This window comes from Ostrea edulis, chromosome 3 (genome assembly GCF_947568905.1).
Source record: "Ostrea edulis chromosome 3, xbOstEdul1.1, whole genome shotgun sequence".
Lineage (NCBI taxonomy): Eukaryota > Metazoa > Mollusca > Bivalvia > Ostreida > Ostreidae > Ostrea > Ostrea edulis.
Window position 1 is genome coordinate 96596896 of NC_079166.1, and position 23044 is coordinate 96619939.

The 23044-nt window shown below is 36.0% G+C and overlaps 2 protein-coding genes across 3 annotated transcripts in view; one reads left to right on the plus strand and one right to left on the minus strand.

Moving 5' to 3' along the window:
• The first annotated feature begins 37 nt into the window (after window positions 1-37).
• Window positions 38-2513, plus strand: LOC130053695 (uncharacterized). The gene is made up of 2 exons (XM_056161106.1): window positions 38-43; window positions 1782-2513. The coding sequence occupies exons 1-2, from the start codon at window positions 38-40 to the stop codon at window positions 2511-2513; spliced, it is 738 nt and encodes a 245-aa protein (XP_056017081.1).
• Window positions 2514-4178: 1665 nt separating this feature from the next.
• LOC125672979 (uncharacterized) overlaps window positions 4179-23044 on the minus strand; it is a 61433-nt gene continuing 42567 nt past the window's right edge. The window contains exons 16-18 of one of the 2 annotated variants that reach the window (XM_056159603.1): window positions 11990-12067; window positions 7588-7722; window positions 4179-4631 (exon numbers count right to left, since the gene is read on the minus strand). In XM_056159603.1, the coding sequence (XP_056015578.1) occupies window positions 4486-4631; window positions 7588-7722; window positions 11990-12067 (359 nt within the window). In that variant the 3' untranslated portion in view covers window positions 4179-4485. The remainder of the gene's footprint in view (window positions 4632-7587; window positions 7723-11989; window positions 12068-23044) is intronic. The other variant, XM_056159602.1, reaches the window with a different exon arrangement.

The window sequence follows — 23044 nt, forward strand, 5'->3', positions numbered from 1 at the left end:
CTGAAGTTTTTTTTTACACTTAGATTAAAATTTGTTCATGTCGGTAATTATGTGTAAGGATCAATAGATATTCCACAGTAAGGAAACGTTCAAACATACCCGAAATCCCCCCCCCCCCCAATAAATTAAAATTAGAACTCTTCAAAGTGGGTCGAAACGTCTGTTATGGACGCTTCACGGATTTTTGTTATCAATTATTTCATCAATACTTTAAGACATAAGCTTAATAAGGCTTATTTTCAACTCATTTTGGCGCTGTTTTGATATAAGTTTGATCGATGATAATTTCAAGTTGAGTCAGTGACATGTTGTTTTGTTTTCAGCTTCTAGCTATTTCAAGTTAACAGAATAACGTACACGCATTTTGTTTTCATAACAAATTGTCATTATCAAGCAGTGAGTAAGATTGTCCATGATAAAATCCGGGATTTTGACATCCTCTGTCAGTTTATTTTGCTATGAAATGTCCTACTAATAGTGGATGTCAAATCTATATTCATATAGAGGACGACGGAACACATGCATCGTTACACACAAGTGTGTATCGAAACATAAATGATTTCCCTAATTTTTAAAGATATTTCTTTAATATGAAACAAATCATTAAAAGAAATTCGCAGTATGTTAAATAAATATGTACTGGTTCATTGATTTATTTGTATAATGATCAATGATACAATTCGAGAATTCTTTACTCGCGTACAAACATCACCAGCTCTAGGTGAATTTCCACAATATTTGACCAATACCTGGCCCTGAAAGAGGAAGCAGTGAGGGTTCTTTGGGTTGCCAACGCCTACCTACCGGGACAATATCCAAAACAAACTGAGAAAATATCTAAAAGACCTGTATAAATATCCAAACGACCCATGACAATATCCAAAAGATCAGTGACAATAGTAAAAACAAACTGTGATAATATCTAAAAGATCTGTATCGATAACCAAACGCCCGGTGACAATATCCAAAAGACCAGTGAAAATATTCAAAGCACCCGTGACAATATCCTAAAAGAACAGTGACAATATCCAAAAATCAGTAAACATATCAAAAAGAACAATGACAATATCCAAAAGAACAGTGACAATATAAAAAAGACCAGTGACAATATCCAAAACAAAGCGTAATAATTTAAAAGACCTGTATCGATATCCAAAAGTCCAAAAACAATATCTAAATGACCAGTGACAATATCCAAACAGACAGTGATAATATCCAACAGAACAGTGACAATATCCAAAAGACCAGTGACAATATGCAGTAGACTGCTGTCTCAATTTAAAAATTGGTCATCCACAGAACAAGCTCTTGTGTATCGAATCAGTTGAGAGATATAAACACCAGCAGGAAATATTGGAATCTTGTCAGATGAATTTGGAAAGTTGACGATGGAGAAGCTAAAATTATCCCGTTTGTCACAAAACTGAGTTGTGAGTTTGTCGTTATTATGTACTTGCAATAAAATATCTAAGTATGAAGCAGATGTGGGCGACTCTGTGGTGTCTTCTATTTCGAGCTCACAGGGATACTGCGAAATCCTCATTGTTCGTGGGGGATTTATGTTCGTGGATTTTGTGGGTCACTCTTACACAGGAATATACATGCCCTCAAACAGTTTTCAAACCAAGTAGAGTAATCTCTACTACTGACATCGTATCGCGCAAAATTACGTCCCCACGGACCTGCAAAACTACGTCCCCACGGACCAGCAAAATTACGTCCCCACGGACCAACAAAATTACGTCCCCACGAACCTGTAAAATTACGTCCCCACGGACCAGCAAAATTATGTCTCCACGGACCAGCAAAATTACGTCCCCACGGACCAGCAAAATTGCGTCCCCACGGACCTGGAAAATTACGTCCCCACAGACCAGCAAAATTACGTTCCCACGGACCTGCAAAATTACGTCCCCACGGACCTGCAAAATTACGTCCCCACGGATCTGCAAAACTACGTCCCCACGGACCAGCAAAATTACGTCCCCACGGACCAACAAAATTACGTCCCCACGAACCTGCAAAATTACGTCCCCACGGACCAGCAAAATTACGTCCCCACGGACCAACAAAATTACGTCCCCACGAACCTGCAAAATTACGTCCCCACGGACCTGCAAAACTACGTCCCCACGGACCAGCAAAATTACGTCCCCACGGACCAACAAAATTACGTCCCCACGAACCTGCAAAATTACGTCCCCACGGACCAGCAAAATTACGTCTCCACGGACCAGCAAAACTACGTCCCCACGGACCAGCAAAATTACGTCCCCACGGACCAGCAAAACTACGTCCCCATGGACCAGTATAATTACGTCCCCACGGACCAGCAAAATTACGTCCCCACGGACCAGCAAAATTACGTCCCCACGAACCTGCAAAATTACGTCCCCACGGACCAGCAAAATTACGTCTCCACGGACCAGCAAAATTATGTCCCCACGGACCAGCAAAATTGTGCTTACCCACGAACATTGATTCCACAGTATATCGAAACGACATATGGATGACAATTATTATTGTTAATAGATAAAACGTCGTCGTTATACCTAAATGTCGAATTGAAGGCCACAGGAAGAGATCGTTTGATTCTAATTATTCCATGACGTTATTTCATATCCACTGGTTCCAGTACGTTCTTCACAAGTTGACTCGAGAGAAATGCAGTTAAACAAGTTGACCATATTGTTTCCTGTCTGTATTTTCAAAAACAATTTGGAAATCCTCCAGATCTCTTCCTACATACCTTTCGGGTTTCGTTTCCTCAGTTGTATTAAATTGGCAATCTTGTGAGGAATTCTCTTATATAAATAGCAGATTTTCCCCTGATTTGCATTTCATTTAATATCTTTTAAAGTGATGACTTCAAAACGATGCTGATTGGATGAAAAATTCGTTTGATTTCTAAGTCAAAAACATTTCGTCCAGAGTTCATCTGTACTAAGCACGCGGGACAACTTTTCTCTAGAATGCGTCTTCTACTTTTAGCGCTATAGGTGAAACATGAAATTTCACACAAGCATTATAAATGAAATGTATTCGTTTGATGCTACAGAAATTAAACACAACCAAATATATGAATGAAATACAAATTGATTTAAAGAAACAACACACTTAGGCCTAGTGAAGACGTGGTAGATTAGTCAACTTAATGACGTAGGACACTGACTCTTAGAACTAGACAGATTGTAAAAGCGAGTTTCCGTTATGCATCGTCTGCTTTACGAGTTCGATAACATAACGGAGCAAGCAGCAACTTTTGATCTGGGAGATATTAATGAAATTGAACTGCGTTATATGGGGCTCAGTCAACAAGGGCAATTTAGATGAAGAGGTGTTGAGCATATCCTTGATATTGGAATGGAGCCGAGTCGCATTTCAACCGTTCCTACGACACATCCAGTGTTCAACATCTCATCGAATGTAATAAAGCATATATCACCACTTGTTCTCTTGTTACGTGCAGTAATGAAGTTTTCCGTCCAATTTTTTGTTTGATACGTACATCAAATAAAGAATTATAAATTTCATTTCATAATTACTTTAATGGTTTGTAGAACTATGATTTATTTGCTACTTCGTGAGAATAATACCTGATCAGGATATAAGGTTCACGGCGGGTGTGACCGGTCGACAGTGGATGCTTACTCCTCTTAGGCAATTGATCCCACCTCTGGTGAGTCCAGGGGTCCGTGTTTGCCCAACTCTCAATTTTATGTTGTTTCTAGGAGTTATGAGATTGACCACTGTCCCTTACTTTCACTGTTCTTTATATTCGACGTAGTTAGATGGATCGTATAACAATGAACAAACATAGCAAAACATATAATGGAAATGTTATCAAGAATTTCAATGTTGTTTGATCAGAATCAGAGTCCATGCATGCGTTATCCATACATGCTAGGTGAGGATAACGAACAGTGATCAATCTCATAACTCCTATAAGCAGTAGATATAGATAGTTGGGCAAACACGGATCCCTGGACACACCAGAGGTGGTACCAAGGAGAAGTAATAATACCCTGTTCACATGTCATATCCGCCGTGAATCTTATATGTTGACCGGGTAAACGGAGTAATCCATAGTCAAAATCAATGCACCAAGAACGGCTTAACAATTGGTATGAAACATGTCAGACAGCATTTGCAAGAATATAGAAGTCACACATTCGTGAGCGACATAAAAAACATTTTATTTTCTTATTCATCTTTTATCACAGAAGAATGTATGCAAGAAGCGCGAATATTTCAGCAAATATGTAATACCTCCAGTCGAACTCTCACTCAATTGATTCCCTGTACACACAAGTCCACTTCATGGCATTAGTACTGATTTGAAACATCACTTATATCCTCCATACATACTACATGTACTTAAGCCTTTCCTAACATATTCCATCGTCTGATACCTACAGCTGATCACGTGGATGCTGAGTAGAAGACAAGATCAGTTGTGTGCATCCGATGGTGAACAGATTCCGGCTATTTCAATAGGATAATGTTTTGTATATGTTCGAGATATTTGCAATTTGGATTTAAGGTTTTATGTTCCTCAATGATGTCACATTGCAAATTGTCCCATTCCTTCTTGCGACCACAGTGAAAACAAGTGACCACTCTGTCATATCCTGCAAGTTAGAAATACAACAAGCAATGTTTAAAACTTTTTATACCGATTAATTAAACAATCATAGATTAGAGTTGTTTTTATCCGAGAAAAGTGACATCATGAATTTTAGCTGAAATATATGATACATATCTGAACAAACTTGAATCTATACTAAATTTGAATCTATACTAAATGAGAATACTTGAATACATGTACGAATTTGACAGTTTGTTACCTAATGTTGTTATCTTTACATATTTATTTCCAGAATTTCTCTTACATATAATCTAATGTGAAACTAACATTTTACATAATGATAGCGGTCTGTAAGACCTTCTAACAAGATATGTTTTAATAAGTTTTCCATATAAACATGTTTTCCTTCATGTTTCTGTGTAAAATTAAAAACGTCGATTGTGATTCTGCTCTGGTTCTTGTCCATAAATGTCATTAGGTACATTGAAATTTTCTATTTTTCGGGAAAATTATTATTATCATTATTTTATTCATTTGTAAAGCGCAAACTTACATATAGTTTCTATGTGCTGGATCAGGAAAATGAATTTTCCAAATCTTTGAAACACACATTGCGTCTTAAAATTTGCGTCTTAAGAATACTAATAAATTTCATTCACGGAAATGAAAACTTTCAGATATTTGAAGAGATTTTAAAAATTCTTTTTTTCCTCTATTTATTCCTATGCAAAATTTGAAAAATTCAAAACTTGTGGACCGTCTTGGACAAAGGATCTGAAAATGTTTTCTTAAAAAGTAGACTTTTCCCAACACCAAACCCTGGCTGTGGTGACTTCCTTATCATGTTCATTCGGAAAAGGATTTCAAAGAATATTATGTCTTAAATAGACACGTTCCAATTACCTAATGATTTGACTACTAACTCGGATAAAGTAACTGTAAATGAATGAAAAAGAGAAGATAAGAAATAGTGATTAATTTCCTGTAATGTAAAACTTATACGGTGCCAATTTTGATGCACCAGATGCGCATTTCGACAAATAATGTCTCTTCAGTGATGCTCAAGCCGGAATTTTGGAAATCCTAAATAACATTAGACTTGTAAGAGCTAAAAGAAACAAGAGATGTTTGTAAAACACATATGCCCCCATGGTGCAAAATTGAAAAGGGTTATACACACACCTCATTTAATTGATAGTATTATCATCAATTCAAAATATTGAGCAGACAATATCTTCCTATGTCAAGAGTGAATTGACCATGTGACCTAAAATTCAATATGGGTCATCTACTCCTTATGCTGTACCAGTGTACCAAGTTTGGTACGTGTCAATCAAGCAAATAATTCTTAAAATATAGGAGACAATATATTACTATGTCCAGTTCAACTATTGACTTTTGACCTCAAAATCAATATGGGTCATCCTCACCTGAAGATGTACCAGTGTACTATGTTTGATGTCTGTCAATTAAAAGGGTTATCAAGATAGTGAGTGGACAGTGTATTACTATGTCCAGTTTGACCCTTGGCCTTTGACCATGTGACCTCAAAATCAATAGGAGTCATCTTCTCCTGAATATACACCAGTGTACTATTTAAAGTTTGATGTCTGTCAAGCAAAGGGTTCTGAAGATATTGAGCAGACAGTATATTCCAATGTCCAGGTTGACCCTTGATCTTTAAACATGTGACCTCAAAATCAATAGGGATCATCTTCTCCTGAAGATGTACCAGTGTACCAAGTTTGATGTCTGTCAAGCAAAGGCTTCTCAAGATATTGAATGGACAGTATATTCCCATGTCCAGTTTGACCCTTGACCTTTGCTCATGTGACCTCAAAATCATTGGGGTCATCTTCTCCTGAAGACGTACCAGTGTAACAAGTTTGATGTCTGTCAGGCAAAGGGTTCTCAAGATATTGAATGGACAGTATATTCCCATGTCCAGTTTGACCCTTGACCTTTGCTCATGTGACCTCAAAATCATTGGGGGTCATCTTCTCCTGAAGACGTACCAGTGTAACAAGTTTGATGTCTGTCAGGCAAAGGGTTCTCAAGATATTGAACGGACAGTATATTCCTATGTCCAGTTTGACCCTTGACCTTTGACCATGTGACCTCAAAATCAATAAGAGTCATCTTCTCCTGAAGACGTACCAGTGTAACAAGTTTGAAGTCTGTCAGGCAAAGGGTTCTCTAGACATTGAATGGTCAGTATATTCCTATGCCGAGTTTGACTCTTGACCTTAGACCATATGACCTCAAAATCAATAGGGGTCATCTACTTCTTAGGATGTACCAGTGTGCCAAGTTTGATGTCTTTCAAGCAAAGGGTTCTCAAGATATTAAGCGGACATTATATTCCCATGTCTAGAGTAGATTGACCCTTGACCTTTGACCTTTTGACCTGCAAAACAATAGAGGTTATCTTCCACTCAAAACCAACCCATATATGAAATATCACTATCATCAAGTGAATGGTTCTGAAGATATTGAGTGGACAACATGTGGTCTACAGACCGACCGACCGACCGACCGACAGTTCCAAAAGAATATGCCCCCTCTTTTTCAAAGGGGGGCATAAAAAATAGAGTGCCAAAAACTGGAGCTAAATTCGTCCACGGATCTTATAAAAATCAAGGGTAGGGCAAATATGGACCACTGGACCCGAGGTGGAATCAGATGCCTAGGAGCAGTAAGCATCCACTGTTGACCGGCCACACCCGCTGTGAGCCCTATATCCTGATCAGGTAAACGGAGTTATCCATAGTCAAAATCAGTAAAAAAAAAAAAAAAATGAAACGCTTACGGTATTTGCGCAAATAGGGATCTTTATCGTGCCACACCTGCTGTGACATGGGGCCTCGGTTTTTGTAGTGTCATCCAAAGGGCCGCCCCATTTAGTCGGCTCTTATAAGAATGAAAGGGTGCTGAGGATCTGTTCTTACCTGGATTCCCAAGGGACTATTTATAAGTACATAATAGTACATATGGCATACCTTCATAATAGAACCCTGCTGCAGCAAATTCTTTAGCCATTGTCTTCATTGTTTCTTCAGATGAATCGAACGATTTCGTCCTGATAAGGCTTTCTTTATATGCTGGGTAAGCATGAGGTGTAGTAAAAACTATTTCTGAAATTGAAAGAAACATATTGAGTGGTGAGAGAGTACAAACTAACCCCCCCCCCCAAAAAAAAAAGAAAAACGAAAATCAATCTCATAAAATGATTCTGTACATACTACTGATAAAAATGAATATTAATCAAGCATAAAAATTCAGTTGTAGAAATATATGTCCTACCAACAGCAAGCTAGGTCATTTGTGTAATAGTTTACAATCTACAATCGCACGTCAACAGTTTTGCATGTAATCATACAAAAGACAATTTCATAGTTTATGACACCAGTAAATATCACAGGAAACTTGAAAAAGTGCAAAATTTAAAGAACTTTGTAATGCATACCAGCTGTAACATAATCCGAAATAAATCTACATCTATTCACTAAATAAAGTACCAAACTTAAAGCAACAAAAGCAAAATAATCTAGAAAACTTCATTTCGTACAGAATCCAAAAAATATCTCGAATAACTTTGTCACCCATTATGAAATTTATGATAGTTGTAATAATATATTACACGTATCAAACCGAATTTCAACTTCCTAGCTCAAAGCAATTAAGTTTTCACAGATGGACAGAACAACAGAAACAAGAGGCCCATGGGCCACATCGCTTACCTGAGTCACCTTGGTCCATATCAGAAGACTTTCCATATATATTTGCATGTAAAACTGTAGACCTTATTATGGCCCCAAACCTACTCCTGGAGGCCATGGTGTTTGTAAACTTGAATCTACACTATGCCAGAAAGTTTTCATGTAAATGTGAACTTCTTTGGCCCAATGGTTCTTGAGAATATTTTTAAAGATTTTCCCTATATATTTGTATCTAAAACTTTGATCCCCTATTGTGGCCCCATCCGACCCCCGGGGCCATGGTTTTAACAATTTAGAATCTGCACTATATCAAGAAGCTTTCATATAAATCTCAGCTTTTCTGGCTCAGTGGTTCTTGAGAAGAAGATTTTTAAAGATTTTTCCTATATATTTGTATGTAAAACTTTGATCCCCCTTGTGGCCCCATCCGATCCCTGGGTTCTATGATTTTAACAAACTTGAATCTGCACTATATTAAAAAAAAACAACTTTAACCCCCTATTGTGGCCCCCCCGACCCCCCCCCCCCGGGCCATGATTTTAACAATTTCGAATCTGCACTATATCAGGAAGCTTTCATATAAATATCAGCTTTTCTGGCTCATTGGTTCTTGAGAAGAAGATTTTTAAAGATTTTTCCTATATATTTGTATGTAAAACTTTGATCCCCTATTGTGGCCCCATTCAACCCCCGGGGTCGACAATTTTAACAATTTAAAATCTGCAATACCTTATAAAGCTTATCTATAACTTTCATCTTTTCTGGCCCAGTGGTTCTTGAGAGGAAGATTTTTTAATGACCCTACTCAATTTTTACCATTTCTTGATTATCTCCCCTTGGAAGGTGGCCAGACCCTTTATTTGAACAATTTAGAATTCCCCTTACCTAAGGATGTTTTGTGCCAACTTTGGTGGAAATTGGCCCAGTGGTTTTTGAGAAGTCAAAAATGTTAAAAGTTTACAGACGGACGGACGGACGCCGGAATACGGGTGATCAGAATAGCTCACGTGAGCTTTTAGCTCAGGTGAGCTAAAAAGGCAGAACAACGGGAGAGGAAACAAACAGCTTCGCTGGTAGAAGACGAATAAAGAATATTGACACAAAATGAGCAATCACGAAGCCGTAATATGTTTACATCATTGAAATCATCATGCATTATCTACCTTAGATTAACAATAATTTCATACCTTTACGATCTACTATCATGGCAAATTCATTAGTATATCAGACTACAAGTCAATCACAGCTTTCAAATCGTCTAAAGAAAAATAGCACAGTGATTCCAAGAAAACGCTTTCTGAGTTATAAAGATGTGGCAAGATCCCATTAAAGATTTGTTTGAAAGTGAACAGAACAGTGTGACAGAACGGATCGGGTTTGTTTGACTTCATGCAAAGATATGTGTCGTATAGTTATTAGGATATAAAACAGATTTGTGATACTGAGTTCTGTTTGGTAGAGTTATGTAGGATCGTGTCGCCATATTTTTGACATCATTTCTTTGCAAGTTCCTATAAAGGTGACGATAACGAACAGTGAGCAATCTCATAACTCCTATAAAGGTGAAGATAACGAACAGTGATCAATCTCATAACTTTCATAAAGGTGAAGATAACGAACAGTGATCAATATCATAATTGCTATAAAGATGAAGATAACGAACAGTGATCAATATCATAACTCCTATAAAGGTGAAGATAATGAACAGTGATCAATCTCATAACTCTTATAAAGGTGAAGATAACGAACAGTGATCAATCTCATAACTCCTATAAGCAATACAAAATAGATAGTTGGGCAAACACGGACCCCTGGACACACAAGAGGTGGGATCAGGTGCCTAGGAGGAGTAAGCATCCCCTGTCGACCGGTCACATCCACCGTGAGCCCTATATCCTGATCAGGTAAACGGAGTTATCCGTAGTCAAAATCAGTGTGCCAAGAACGGCCTAACAATCGGCATGAAACACGTCAGACAACATTTGATCCAATGATGGGTTGTATTGACGAACTAGATCGTTATAACGATCCTTTGCAGTATTTAGCATACTTATACATGCAAGTGGAGCCAAATTCGTCCAAGGATAAGAGCTATGCATGAGGGAGATATCAGAGGTGGGATCAGGTGCCTAGGAGGAGTAAGCATCCCCTGTTGACCGGTCACACCCGCCGTGAGCCCCATATACTGATCAGGTAAACGGAGTTATCCGCAGTCAAAATCAGTGTGCCAAGAACGGCTTAACAATCGGTATGAAACACGTCAGACAGCATTTGACCCAATGCGAGGTTGTATTGACGAACTAGATCCTTATAACGACCATAGAATTTGCGAAATGCTGACTTCAATCGAGACTGTTCAAATCCCTGTACCATCAACTTGTTTGTCAGTAGCTTACCTCGATTACTATGCATTTTGTTTCTTTAATAAAGATATACTGTTGTAGAGATTTTTTTTTAAATTCATCGAATTTGGCAATATTTGCACCGCCGCTAAGGCCCCCGGGGTCGAGGATTTTTTAAATTTACAATGTATCGCCCTTTGTCGAAAAATACATCATATCAAATTTGAAAAGAAGTCGGATAGTATTTATCAAGAAGTTGAAATTGTTCTCTTGTTCACACATTGAATAACTGACCATTTCGGACCCACTCTGATACTAAAACCCCTACCCCAAGAATCATCAAATTTACAATTTTGGTAAATGACTACCTGACTACTTGCTCTTTGTAAATATCCACTTAGTTTCAATTTAGTATTGGTAGCACTACATATGTTATTCAAATGTTTACACATAAACACTATATACCAAGTGTGACCCTGCCCTGGTGCCCGAACCTCTACCCTGGGGGTCATGAAATTTACAATTTTGGTAGAGTTTTCTTATTCTATATCACAATGCATTTAGTGTTTCTTAAACATGTGCGATTGTAGAGAAAATGTTTGAAAATTGGTCAATTGTTGGCAGTTTTTGCCCTAAGGCCCCAGTTGTGCAAGAGTCCTGCAATTTACCATTTATGTCCTTTGTCCCAATGAAGCTTCATAATAGTACTTATCAAAAAGAAGTTAAAAATTGTCAATTGTTAACGCAAAACGGACGACAAAAAATTGCATTCATGCAAAAGCTCTTGCGTAGCGACTCACTTGAGAGACATACATGTAATTATGTATGCAGGTGATGATGGAATAATACTACCTAAATATGAAAATCTGACGATGACGAATATCTAAGTACTAAGTAAATGTTGAAGACTCTATGCTGTCTTTTATTTCGAGTTCACAGGGATATATCAAATCGACATATGAATGAAATATATTATTGTCAATAGATAATACGTCCTCGATATACCTAAATGTCGAAATGAAGGTGAATATATTTTGCCTGGTCATGTAGAAGCTTTTAAATACATCCTGCCTCTTAAGAATATAAAAACAGGTCAGCGGATAAAGGAACACAATTATTAAAAATGGGAATTTCGACAAATTGTTGAAAGATACTACGAACTCCAGTATCTTTTTAATGATATGATATAGTGAAACATGTTAGCAGCATTATTCAACAAGCAAAATGCTATTTCAAATAACAATAACTAACAATTCAATCGTACATTATGTACATATTCAATAATTCACTGTTAGAAAGCGAATTACATTCAACAAAATATATAATTATATTTTTTTTACCATCATCATCTTCAAAGGCATCTTTGTAAGTTCCTGCTAATGGACTTTCTAGTTGTATCGACTGCCACTCTTTAGATGCTATCAAATAAATTGAATATCGAAAAATTGATTCACTACCAAAACTGTTGTAATAATGCATATGAAAATATCTCAATATGATTTTATATTTTGTAGACTTATTGATCTAGTAAGCTGAAAGAACATAACGTATGTAAATAAATAGTTTTGTGCAAAATTTATTCTTTCCATGCCAAAAATGAATTTAATTGTGTTTTAAAGGAAATATTTTGCGTAGTTTTCGAGATTGAAATCATCTTGTGTTATGTCATATGCAACCTTGAGCAAGGTGTGGAGAGTTGTTAGCCATTTTATAAACGGATTACATTTAATTTAAAAAAACAAGCCACGTATCATGTTAACAAACTACAGATGAGAATTTGTTACGGTGGTTGTGCCTATTATATTACGGGTGTGTTAACCGTCAAAAGAAGGGATGTGGACTGTATATTTTCAGTTTTCTAAAGGAGAGGCAAGGAAAACAACTTGAATAAGTTTTGGCGGTGCTAAGACTTTGTGTCATTGAAAAACAATCGTTTCATGTGCTTTTGCAGTAATCAAAAAAGCAGTTGGACAAATACCTGAATAAACTGCTAGATATTATGTTCTGGTCTTCGTCACTTCACAAAATCCCATTTTCCTACCATAGGAATAAAAATGAACTTGTAATAACATGCAGTTTCCTCCTCCCAGTTGATACCAACTCTTAGATTTACAATTTTTGGAATAAAATGGAAATTGAACGCGAATGTATCATGAAATATCAATTTCAAACGTGCGTACTGTATACCATGCATTCTACATATGAATGAAAGGTAAAGATAACGAACAGTGATCAATCTCATAACTCCTATAAGCAATACAAAATAGATAGTTGGGCAAACACGGACCCCTGAACACACCAGAGGTGGGATAAGGTGCCTAGGAGGAGTAAGCATCCCCTTTCAACCGGTCATACCCACCGTGAGCTCTATATCTTGATCAGGTAAACGGAGTTATCCGTAGTCAAAATGAGTGTGCCAAGAACGGCCTAACAATCGGCATGAAACACGTCAGACAGCATTTGACCTAATGATAGGTTGTATTGGCAAACTAGATCGTTATAACGACCATAGAATTTGCGAAAGGCTGATTTTAAAGCGGACCTGTCTTTACTGATGGCGTCAATGTAGTTGAAAATCACGATCTAAAGTCACCCATTTTAAGAGTTCCAAAATTTAGAGAGCCAATATCATTTAACTGGTGACAAAACGTAGTCTCTCTTTTGAATTATGTCAAAGATTATACCAGACAGTGGGCTAAACATGAAAAAGAATAATTTGACACCTTGTCAGAATTGATACAAAATACAAGAGAAATACTGAAATGTCTTATTAGACAAGTTAAAAGAAAATGCTTACAACCCTCTGCATTTGGTAAACCAGTAGTGATACTATAATTATGCATAACGAATATGAAGATGTGGAGATAACGAACAATTTCATAACTCCTATATGTATTGATTCCAGATGACAAAGCTTGTACCATCATTGTCTTTGTAAGGCTCATTGTTACAACTAAAGGAGTAGAATAGGTCCCCAGTATCCCCTTGTTTGTCGTAAAATGCCACTAAATGGGACGGTGCTTCAGATGAGACAGCAAAAACCAAAACCCCGTGTCATAGCAGGTGTTGCACGATAAAGATTCCTCCTTGCTCAAAGGCATTAAGCGCCAAGCATAGGCCTGAATAATACAGCTCTTCACTGGCGTCTCCATATGAGTGAAATATTCTTGAACGTGCTGTTAAACAATATACAACCAAGCAACCAATCGAACGAACTTTAATTCCACATTTCGTAATTCAACTGATACTGCAAGTTCCCTTTTAAAAGACAGAGTTCTTCAAAATCCCGCTTCAGGTGTTTTAAATATATTCAATACCCAAGTGAATGGGACGAGTGAATACTTGTTACTGTACCTATACTGTATTAAAAAACTTCTCAAAAACTTTACAAACAAAAATACATTGCGTTTTTATCGTTTTAGTTTATATAAACATGTAGTTAAAATAAAGATGCAGCTATACATCAAATCCCGGTATATTATACGTATATGTATATGCAAATATGCATAAAATTCAGGTATGTTATTATACGTATGTATTTTGTAAACTTCTTTTTATGACGAACATTTAGATGCAATGTCGCAGTTTGTATGTATGCAGGCCTGCTGCATACTATTATATTTATTATATGTAAGCTTGTTGGATGTATGCGATTTGTGATTTTGCATCTATTCTGTATTTTCATTATTTAATTAAATCTATATGTTATGTAATTAAGTATACCACTTCTTATGGTTGATATTTTATCTGTCATACAATTTTATCATAAGTACTAACTCACCACTTATTACATTATACATCTTCAGTTTTATACACATAATACATACTATCGAATAAGAATTATGGAGCCATGTCGTGCTACGAGCTGGATCCAGTTACAGAAACATGGTACAGGATCTGAGGTGTAGCACCTGACGACGACCTCAAATTTCTTGCCTGATGACGATCTCAAAATTGTTGTCTGGCATAATTTTATAATTTATGATTAACAAAGTAATAACTAGTGGCACTCTATTATCAAAATTTTCTTTGGCGACCCTACCCTAATTCTTTTCTGTATATATTTTAGTTATTTCACATGTATATACATACCTACATCCATATTACTATCACCTGTTACTAATATTAATAATTATGTAATAGTTATGGTATATTTATTTCGGTGTATCTTGAATTGGACGAAGGACGAAGACTCGTGCGATTACTAATTATTACCTTCTATTAGAATCAAAATAAATAACAAATATTTTAAATATTTAATTTTATATTTACTTATTATATTTTTTTAAAATTTTGATATACTTAAGGAATAAATTAAATAAAAATCATTATTAAAATTATTATATATATAAATAAAAATATGATTTTTTATAAATAAAAAATATCTTAATTATTTTATTTTAAGTTACTTATTGTATTTTTTTCTTTTAATTTATTGAACAAATTAAATAAAATTATTATTAAAATTATTATATAAATAAAAAATATAATTCATTTCATTAATTTTTACTTTTTATTTAGTTTTATAAATATAAGTTACTTCTTTATTTCATTATAATTTATGACATACGACCATCACATGTATGTGTCCGGCCATCAAAAGACAGTACCGCAGTCATCAGACGTGTTGGTACACGATGGTCCTTATTTATTTATTTTTAAACCATGGGACAACCCATACGTCCCATACGGAGCATATGGAATGTTACTACAACACACTTCAACTTCACTATGTTGGTGCATTTGGGAGGTGTTGGAGGGTGAGGCTGGATCGCAATGAGATGGATAGTATTATGGCAGATAATACAGTCACCAATCGGTTAACGATATATAGTTAACCAATCCTACGAATATCAAACAAACAAGTGAATGGGACGAATGAATACTTGTTACTGTACCTATACTGGATTCAAAAACTTCTCAAAAACTTTACAAACAAAAATACATCACTGGATCCAGTAAGTGTTCCACCAAGCCCCTATCGTTGCTCCTCACGAAAATATTAATTGCTATGAAGAAGAAACTTCAAACGCATTGTACCAAATATGGATTCTAAATGATTTCAAACAACTTTGTACAAAAATTTGAAATCCTAAAACTTATTCCAAATTGACAACATTAAAGCGTATGACTTTTCACCCTCCCTCCCCCAACAATGAATTCAAGACTAGACTTTTTCATATCATAGACATCTGCTTCCTCAATACAATATACAAATGGAATGTAAAACGCCAGTCCACCTATTATGGTTTCATCCTACGCAGTCATAGTTTTCCCCCTTCTTTTTATAAGGCTGGTTGCGTATCTATTTGACGGAATGCACTCTTGCAGTTCCCCACGATAACATTTTAAAGAAATCCCTACCATATACTCATCATTATGTAGAAAGAAATTGCATACCTATCGTACATTGTCAAACCTGATTTTAAAATAAATCTACGCTTCTGTATTCATAGAGTTCTAGGTTTGATTTAGAAGACTTCTGGTCCAGATGTTTACAAAAGAATACTTAGAACGTCCTAGTTCACTTTATCTTGAGACAGGATTATATCCTTCATTTGAATGAAAATATACAGTGTAATTTCCCCTCAGCCTTGAACTGAGTTTCGTCGATACTGGTCTAGTAGAAAAGACATATTGAAAGTGTTCCAACAACGGACATAAAGACGACTCACCAAAGAACCAGAGCCACAAAGTACTTAAATTCGCCCTTTCGCCAAAATAAATGAGACTTTCACAGTTGATGCTCGAGGATTTATAGGTTATAGAACAATTTATTTTATAACTATATCTTTTCTAGTTTTCGTTTTATAGTCGTTCAAACTTTGTGTTGTTTTTCAAAAGGAAAACTATATAACGTCATGATGTTGACGTTATGACAATCACAGTGTAATACACAAAAAATGGACGCCTAGGTTATTATATATTTTTTGGGCTTATTCTGGTTGTAAATCACAACTGTTAAAATACTAGAAACTTGTATATTTTCTATCACGATGTTTAAATTTGTGATATATCCCCCCCTTCCCACTGCATAACACTGCAATTTTTTCCCCGCTGTATTGGACATAATTGAAAAATCGTGATCAAAAATTAAAATTCCTTGCAGTGAAAGGACCACAGCAAATAGTATTGTTTTACCGTCTATCTCAAAGACGAGTTTATATTTTCAAGTTGCATATATCTATTTGTATCAACTTCCATTAAAATTGATATAATTGGGGATAAAAAAGAGAGACAACTGTATAATTTTGGTTAAACTTGAGTAATTATAGTAACTAATTACAAAAATGGATTTTTAAAACTAATTTTTTAAAAATAAAACATGGTGGACCTTTAAAATTGTCGGCACCTCTGAAGTCTTAATTTTCTGAGCGAGGTAGACCTCTAACTCCACGGAGATCTGACATCTGTGCCTCCTTTGTGCCACCGTGCACCTTCGTGTGATAAAAAAAATACTAAGCGAAATATTAGTGGGTGAAAATTAAAACGTATAAAACGGCGACTTGTATATATTCATATCATTTAATGATATATATTATTGTATATGTTTGAAGCAGATAAATTGTTTTTTAAAAAGCCCAGAAATAGAGTGGACAGTGTCGCTAAATGGATTTTAATTATCTCTAAGTCGAAACCTCAACATGTTTGTAAATCGGGATTATTTCTTGTATATAGATTTATTATATACCCATCAATGTATCGTTCGTTGATACTGTGGATTTCACAGCGTGTGATCCGGTTTTCCGGATCACCACACTGTGGTTTTCTAATTCCGTATCATTATTCTCTGAAACTGATGCCGTCACAATGCATCAACGCAACGTTATTTGATTTATTGAATATTGTTTAACGTCACACTCGAGAATATTTCACTCACATGGAGACGTCACCACTGCCGGTGAAGGGGAAAAGCTAGGTCTATGCTCGGGGCCTATGGCCATTGAGCAGGGGGTGATCTTTTTCGTGTCACACCTGCTATGACACGGGACCTCGGTTTTTGCAGTCTCATCCGAAGGACCACCCCATTTAGTCGCCTCTTACGACAAGCAAGGGGGTACTGAAGATCTATTCTAACCCGGATCCCCACGGACAAGAGGCTTTAAGGAAATAGTAATCTAAACGAAAGGGTGTCAACACTTGATGTAGTGTTTTGCGTGTTTGTGTACATCTTCGGTCAATAACACCTACATTTGATCTAAAACTTCATAGTTATTTCGGATTTACATACTGCACTCTGTCTATAAAATGTCATTCACATTAGATATGAAAACAAAAGTTATATTAGTTTTTTTTAAATGTATGGTTATTATGAAATATTTCAAGATATTTAATGTCATTCTTATTTAGGTATATATGTTTACAGTTAAGTGCTACAACTGTTTCGTTGCTAGTGCTCAAAACTTTAATCTGTGTTCCAAGAGCGACTACTCCGTGTGTGAAACTAAAACGCAGGTAAGTTTGCTTGTAATGTATCGTGAGTATGTTATATATGTGCATACTAAGATTATTAGCAATGTTCATGCATGCATTGTTTTTTTATGGTGGCAATTAGAAATTTCAAAAACCTAGAAGACAATTCAAATTTGTATTGAATGTATATCTTTGATTACTTTGATATAAAATTATCAACTTTTGATTTGACGTTTTTGCAGTCCTGTGTCACAGACCTATTCAACGGGCTAACAATGATGACTTGTGTCAATGATACAGTGAGTATCTAATCGATATTAGAGAGGTATTATCAAATGAACCGATGTAGGAGATACATGACATAGGTACATGCACACAGGCTGCATACGTTTCTGTATATATTTATCCGAATCCTCTTTAGGATGTAAATTACATTGATACTGCGAATTCAGTTCCCTATTCACGATGCATACTAATACGTGAGCACGAATGTGGAAAATTACAATTTTCTGCGATGTGTTCTGTACCTCGCCTAAGTGTGTCACGCACTGATGTGAATGAAATAAAGTTCCGTGAAAATCTGAGTCTTCCCAGAGTGAACCAGAAGTAGATTTCACTTTAAACGTTGCTTATTGAAGCAAATGAAGTGCATCAATGAAAACTAGGAGATGTTAAACGTTGCTGTGTGTTTAATCTTTTCATCTGTATTATATATATATTTTTATTTGTATTGTATATTTTCTATTCATATTGTATAATTTTCCATTGGTATTCTATATTTTCCATTTGTATCATATATATATATATATATATATATATATATATATATATATATATATTTTCATTTCTATTATGTAAAACTTATACGGTACCAATTTTGATGCACCAGATGCGGATTTCGACAAATAATGTCTCTTCAGTGATGCTCAACCGAAATGTTTGAAATCCGAAATAACTATGAAGTTTTAGATAAGTTTTTTATATAATTGTTCATTTGCATTAAATAAATTTTTATTTGTGTTGTATAATTTCCATTTGTATCGTAAACATTTTCATTTGTATTGTATCCGAGAGATACCGTAGTTTATTGTGATATGTTACAAAGGATTAGAGTAAGCAACGTCCCTTCTGGAATGTCTCACTCGTATTAAGTTGTAGGTGAAGTACCTAGCGCACAAGGCTGTGGCAGTGTGGAATCTTTAACGTACCAACGCCTGCCGCAACACGGGGCCTCTGTTTTAAGGTCCTGTCCGAAAGATCCGTGATTCTCACTTCTAAATGCCGATCGTTTGGCGAAGGAGCAATCACTACCCATTTAAACATATTAAGTTTGACCCGCCCATGACACGAGTGGGGTTCAAACTCACGACCTCCTGGTCACGAACAAAACGATATATCACTGGGATTCTGCGATCGGTTCCGTACAGGAGTAAATGAACATGTAGCTATAAATGATAGATCCAGCGCCATGCGCAACCCCGCGCACCTCAGAAATATGATCTATTTTATTATAGAATTGTCCAAAAAGTATATACTTTGTACTTTGTCAGAAGTAAGTAGATTTAGGGGACTTCGCAGACTGGAACCCCCCCCCCCCCCCGCAGAGGTTTTGCCCTTGGCTCACAAAGGCCTTCAGACAGCCCCCATATATCCATCCATTGACTATTTACTGTATTCTCCAGTTCAGAAATGTGTTGATCCGCTACAGATTAAAGACCAGGTTGATAAGCGATGGAAATATTACATGTCGCTTTTGGCAATTGGGGCATAAAAACGACACCAAATTTAATTTCTCGAGGGGAAACTTCATAACCATTTTATTTACCAAATACAGTATATAAACATGTACTTTCCTGCAAACTGTGGCTCCTGAAACACCTCGTGTATGCCATATTGAATATATCGTGCATAACCAAATTCGGTAAACGATAACTTAAGGTTAGATAAAAGAAAATCGTTGTGACAAACAAATGGAAATGTAAAATGATACAATACGAATGAAAATGATACAATACGAATAAAAAAAAAATATTATGGAAATAGAAAAGATCAAATATTACAACGTCTGACAAAGAAATCAGTTAGGATTCAGTCTGCTATGAGCAGAAATAATGTTTAAGAACATGTGAAATTATTGAATATAATTGAAGATCATTACACCAGCGTTTTAATTAATGGGTCGTTAAAACACCTAGCGTGAAGTACGATTTCACCACGGAAAGGGCGATACAAGTGCTCATTCTTTTTTTCCCGGAATACTAAAGTGTTTGTTTGCAAATAAGAAATCATATTATACCTGATTGAGATCTAGGTCTCACAGTAGGTGTGACCTGTCGACAGGGGATGTTTACTCCTCCTAGGCACCTGATCCAGGTGTGTCCAGGGGTCCGTGTTTGCCCAACTATCTACTTTGTATTGCTTATAGGAGTTATGAGATGGATCACTTTTCGTTAACTTCATCTTTCATGCAAGGTGAAGATAACGAACAGTGATCAATCTCATAACTCCTACAAGCAATACAAAATAGATAGTTGGGGAAACATTTAAGATAATTGAAAGCTTCTATCACTTTTTCGATGGTGAAAGCATCTTCATAGAAGTTTTAACGAGCCATTAAATATAAAAATTTTGTGTAATGAGTCACCTTAATTTTTATTGTGATTCCGAGTACGTGTTTCAGCTCTGTGCAGATGATAAAATCAACAGTTATAAAAAATGCTGTAAAAACGATTTCTGTAACACACCCGGCTCATCCATCACAACTTCTACTTCAACAACGAAAATGACGACACCAAGTACTATGAAAACGAGTCCTACTACAGGTGTTTGTATAAAAACTACCAAGATTTTTATATACAATAACTAAACAAAAGTATAACACGTTACCATATTAATGTGACCGGCGTCATTCTTCAATTTATCCCCAGTAATTAGATGCAGTAACAAGAGTTGTTGGAAGACAGTACAGCTCGCCGGGAAGCATGCCTTTACTAAACATTGGTTAATACAAATATTCTTGTGATTGGTGAAAAACTCTTTGAAATGACAATAAAATTCCAGGCCATTCTGACAAGTTTCTAAGTGTTCACTACTCAGAATGTAGTGTTTATGATATTTTATAATCATTGTTGCATAATTAAAATATTAAATAAAGCCTAATGGATAAAAAAGATAGCTACAGTAAAAAAGGTTTAAAAGTCGGTAAAAGGTTTGGTACCAAATAGAAGGTTTGGTCATGAGGCATTTCTATGTGAAATATTAAAGCCTTATTCCCCTTGGATCAAAAGATGGAATCCAGGTTAATTTTGATAATAGGTAAGTCCAAGGTCAAGATCACTATGACAAAAGCCTAAATGCCAAAGAAAGGTCTCTTCATGAGGAATTTATACGTGAAATATTGAAGCACTATCTCCCACAGTTCACAGCATGTGACCAAGATTAAATTTGTGAAGTCAAGTTTAAGGTTTCAAGGTCAAAAAGTCTTTCTACCATACGAAAATCCTAACCCTAACATTAACCCTGTTAAATTTCTATCCACCTTGGCTCGAAAGAAATTGCCAATGTTAAAGTGGGTTAACGTCAAAGGTCAGGGTCAGTAGGTCAAACGTATTGGCATCAAAGCACAAAACATTGTAATAAGACATCTAGTTCAAAAGATGTAGCACAAGTTTATGTTTTTGAGAAGGTCAAAGTCCACAGTAGAGGTCACTATGTCAAAGGTCTTGGTACCAAAAAAAACTTGCTTTCATGAGGCATTTATATGTAAAATATCAAATTAATAATGATAATAATGATTGGTTTCTATATACCGCTTTTCCAGCGTATGCTGCTCAAAGCGCTTTACAATACATTATTACCCCAGCATACCTTATATCAATCTAGAACTTTCTCAGCTTTCTGGGAAGCATACAGTGCAAGCTGCCGTTACAGGCGCTAAAACACTAATGTTCGAACAATAGCTTTCACTGTCTATAGCCAGGTACCCCTTTTACACTTGGGTAGAGTGAGGAAATTCGTGTTAAGTGCCTTTTTCAAGGACACAACGTCGGCCTTGCCGCGGCCATGACTCGAACTTTCAGTCAAGAGCCTGACAGCCTAACCACTAGGCCACCGACGCCACAAATCCATAGCCTCCTTTGTTCAAAACAGCTTAGGTTAATGTTTTAGAAAAGTGGACCAACGTCCAAGGTCAATATTACAAGGAAGAATGTATTGGTACCACAAAAAAGTATTTTGCTGATGTATCTATGTGTGAAATATCAAAGCTATATCTCCCTTGATCCATGTTTTTAAAAAGTAGAACAAAGTCTAAGCTCACTGGGTTAAAAGTCTTGGTAACAAAAAGTCTCGTCATAATGTATCTATACGTGAAATATAAAAAAGTTACACCCCCTTCGTTCATAAGATATAGCCAAGCTGTACATCTTTTCCCTAAAGTGTGACCCCTGGGTCATGGCAAAACCTTTCCGGCGAGCTAAGATGTGAAGATAATGAACAGCAATTGATCTCACAAATCCTAGAAAATTAAGTAATCCGTGTTTGCCGAACTGTCTATTTTGTATTCCGTATAGGAGTTATGAGATTGATGACTGTTCGTTATCTTCACCTTTCATACAAAACAATGTTCATATGTCTTCAACCTATAATCGGATAATATTCAGAATCTTACCTTTGTGTTAATTTTTGCTACAGTTGCTTTGTTTCTGCTCTTAAAAAAGAAACATATAGGCATATATTTCGTATGAATTTATCTATTATTAAATTGTGTATGTAAATTATAATACAACCATTATTTTCTAATAGGAACCACGTTCGGATTTATAACAATACCCCACCAACAACCAACAACCACCGCTCATATCTGGGCCACGCTCGGCACGCCCCCTCACTCCACAAAGTGGATCACCTTACCCCGGTCAGGACACGGACAATAACCACCATTAAGGAAATAAGTTTGTTATTCATTCCTTCATACAGAGAAT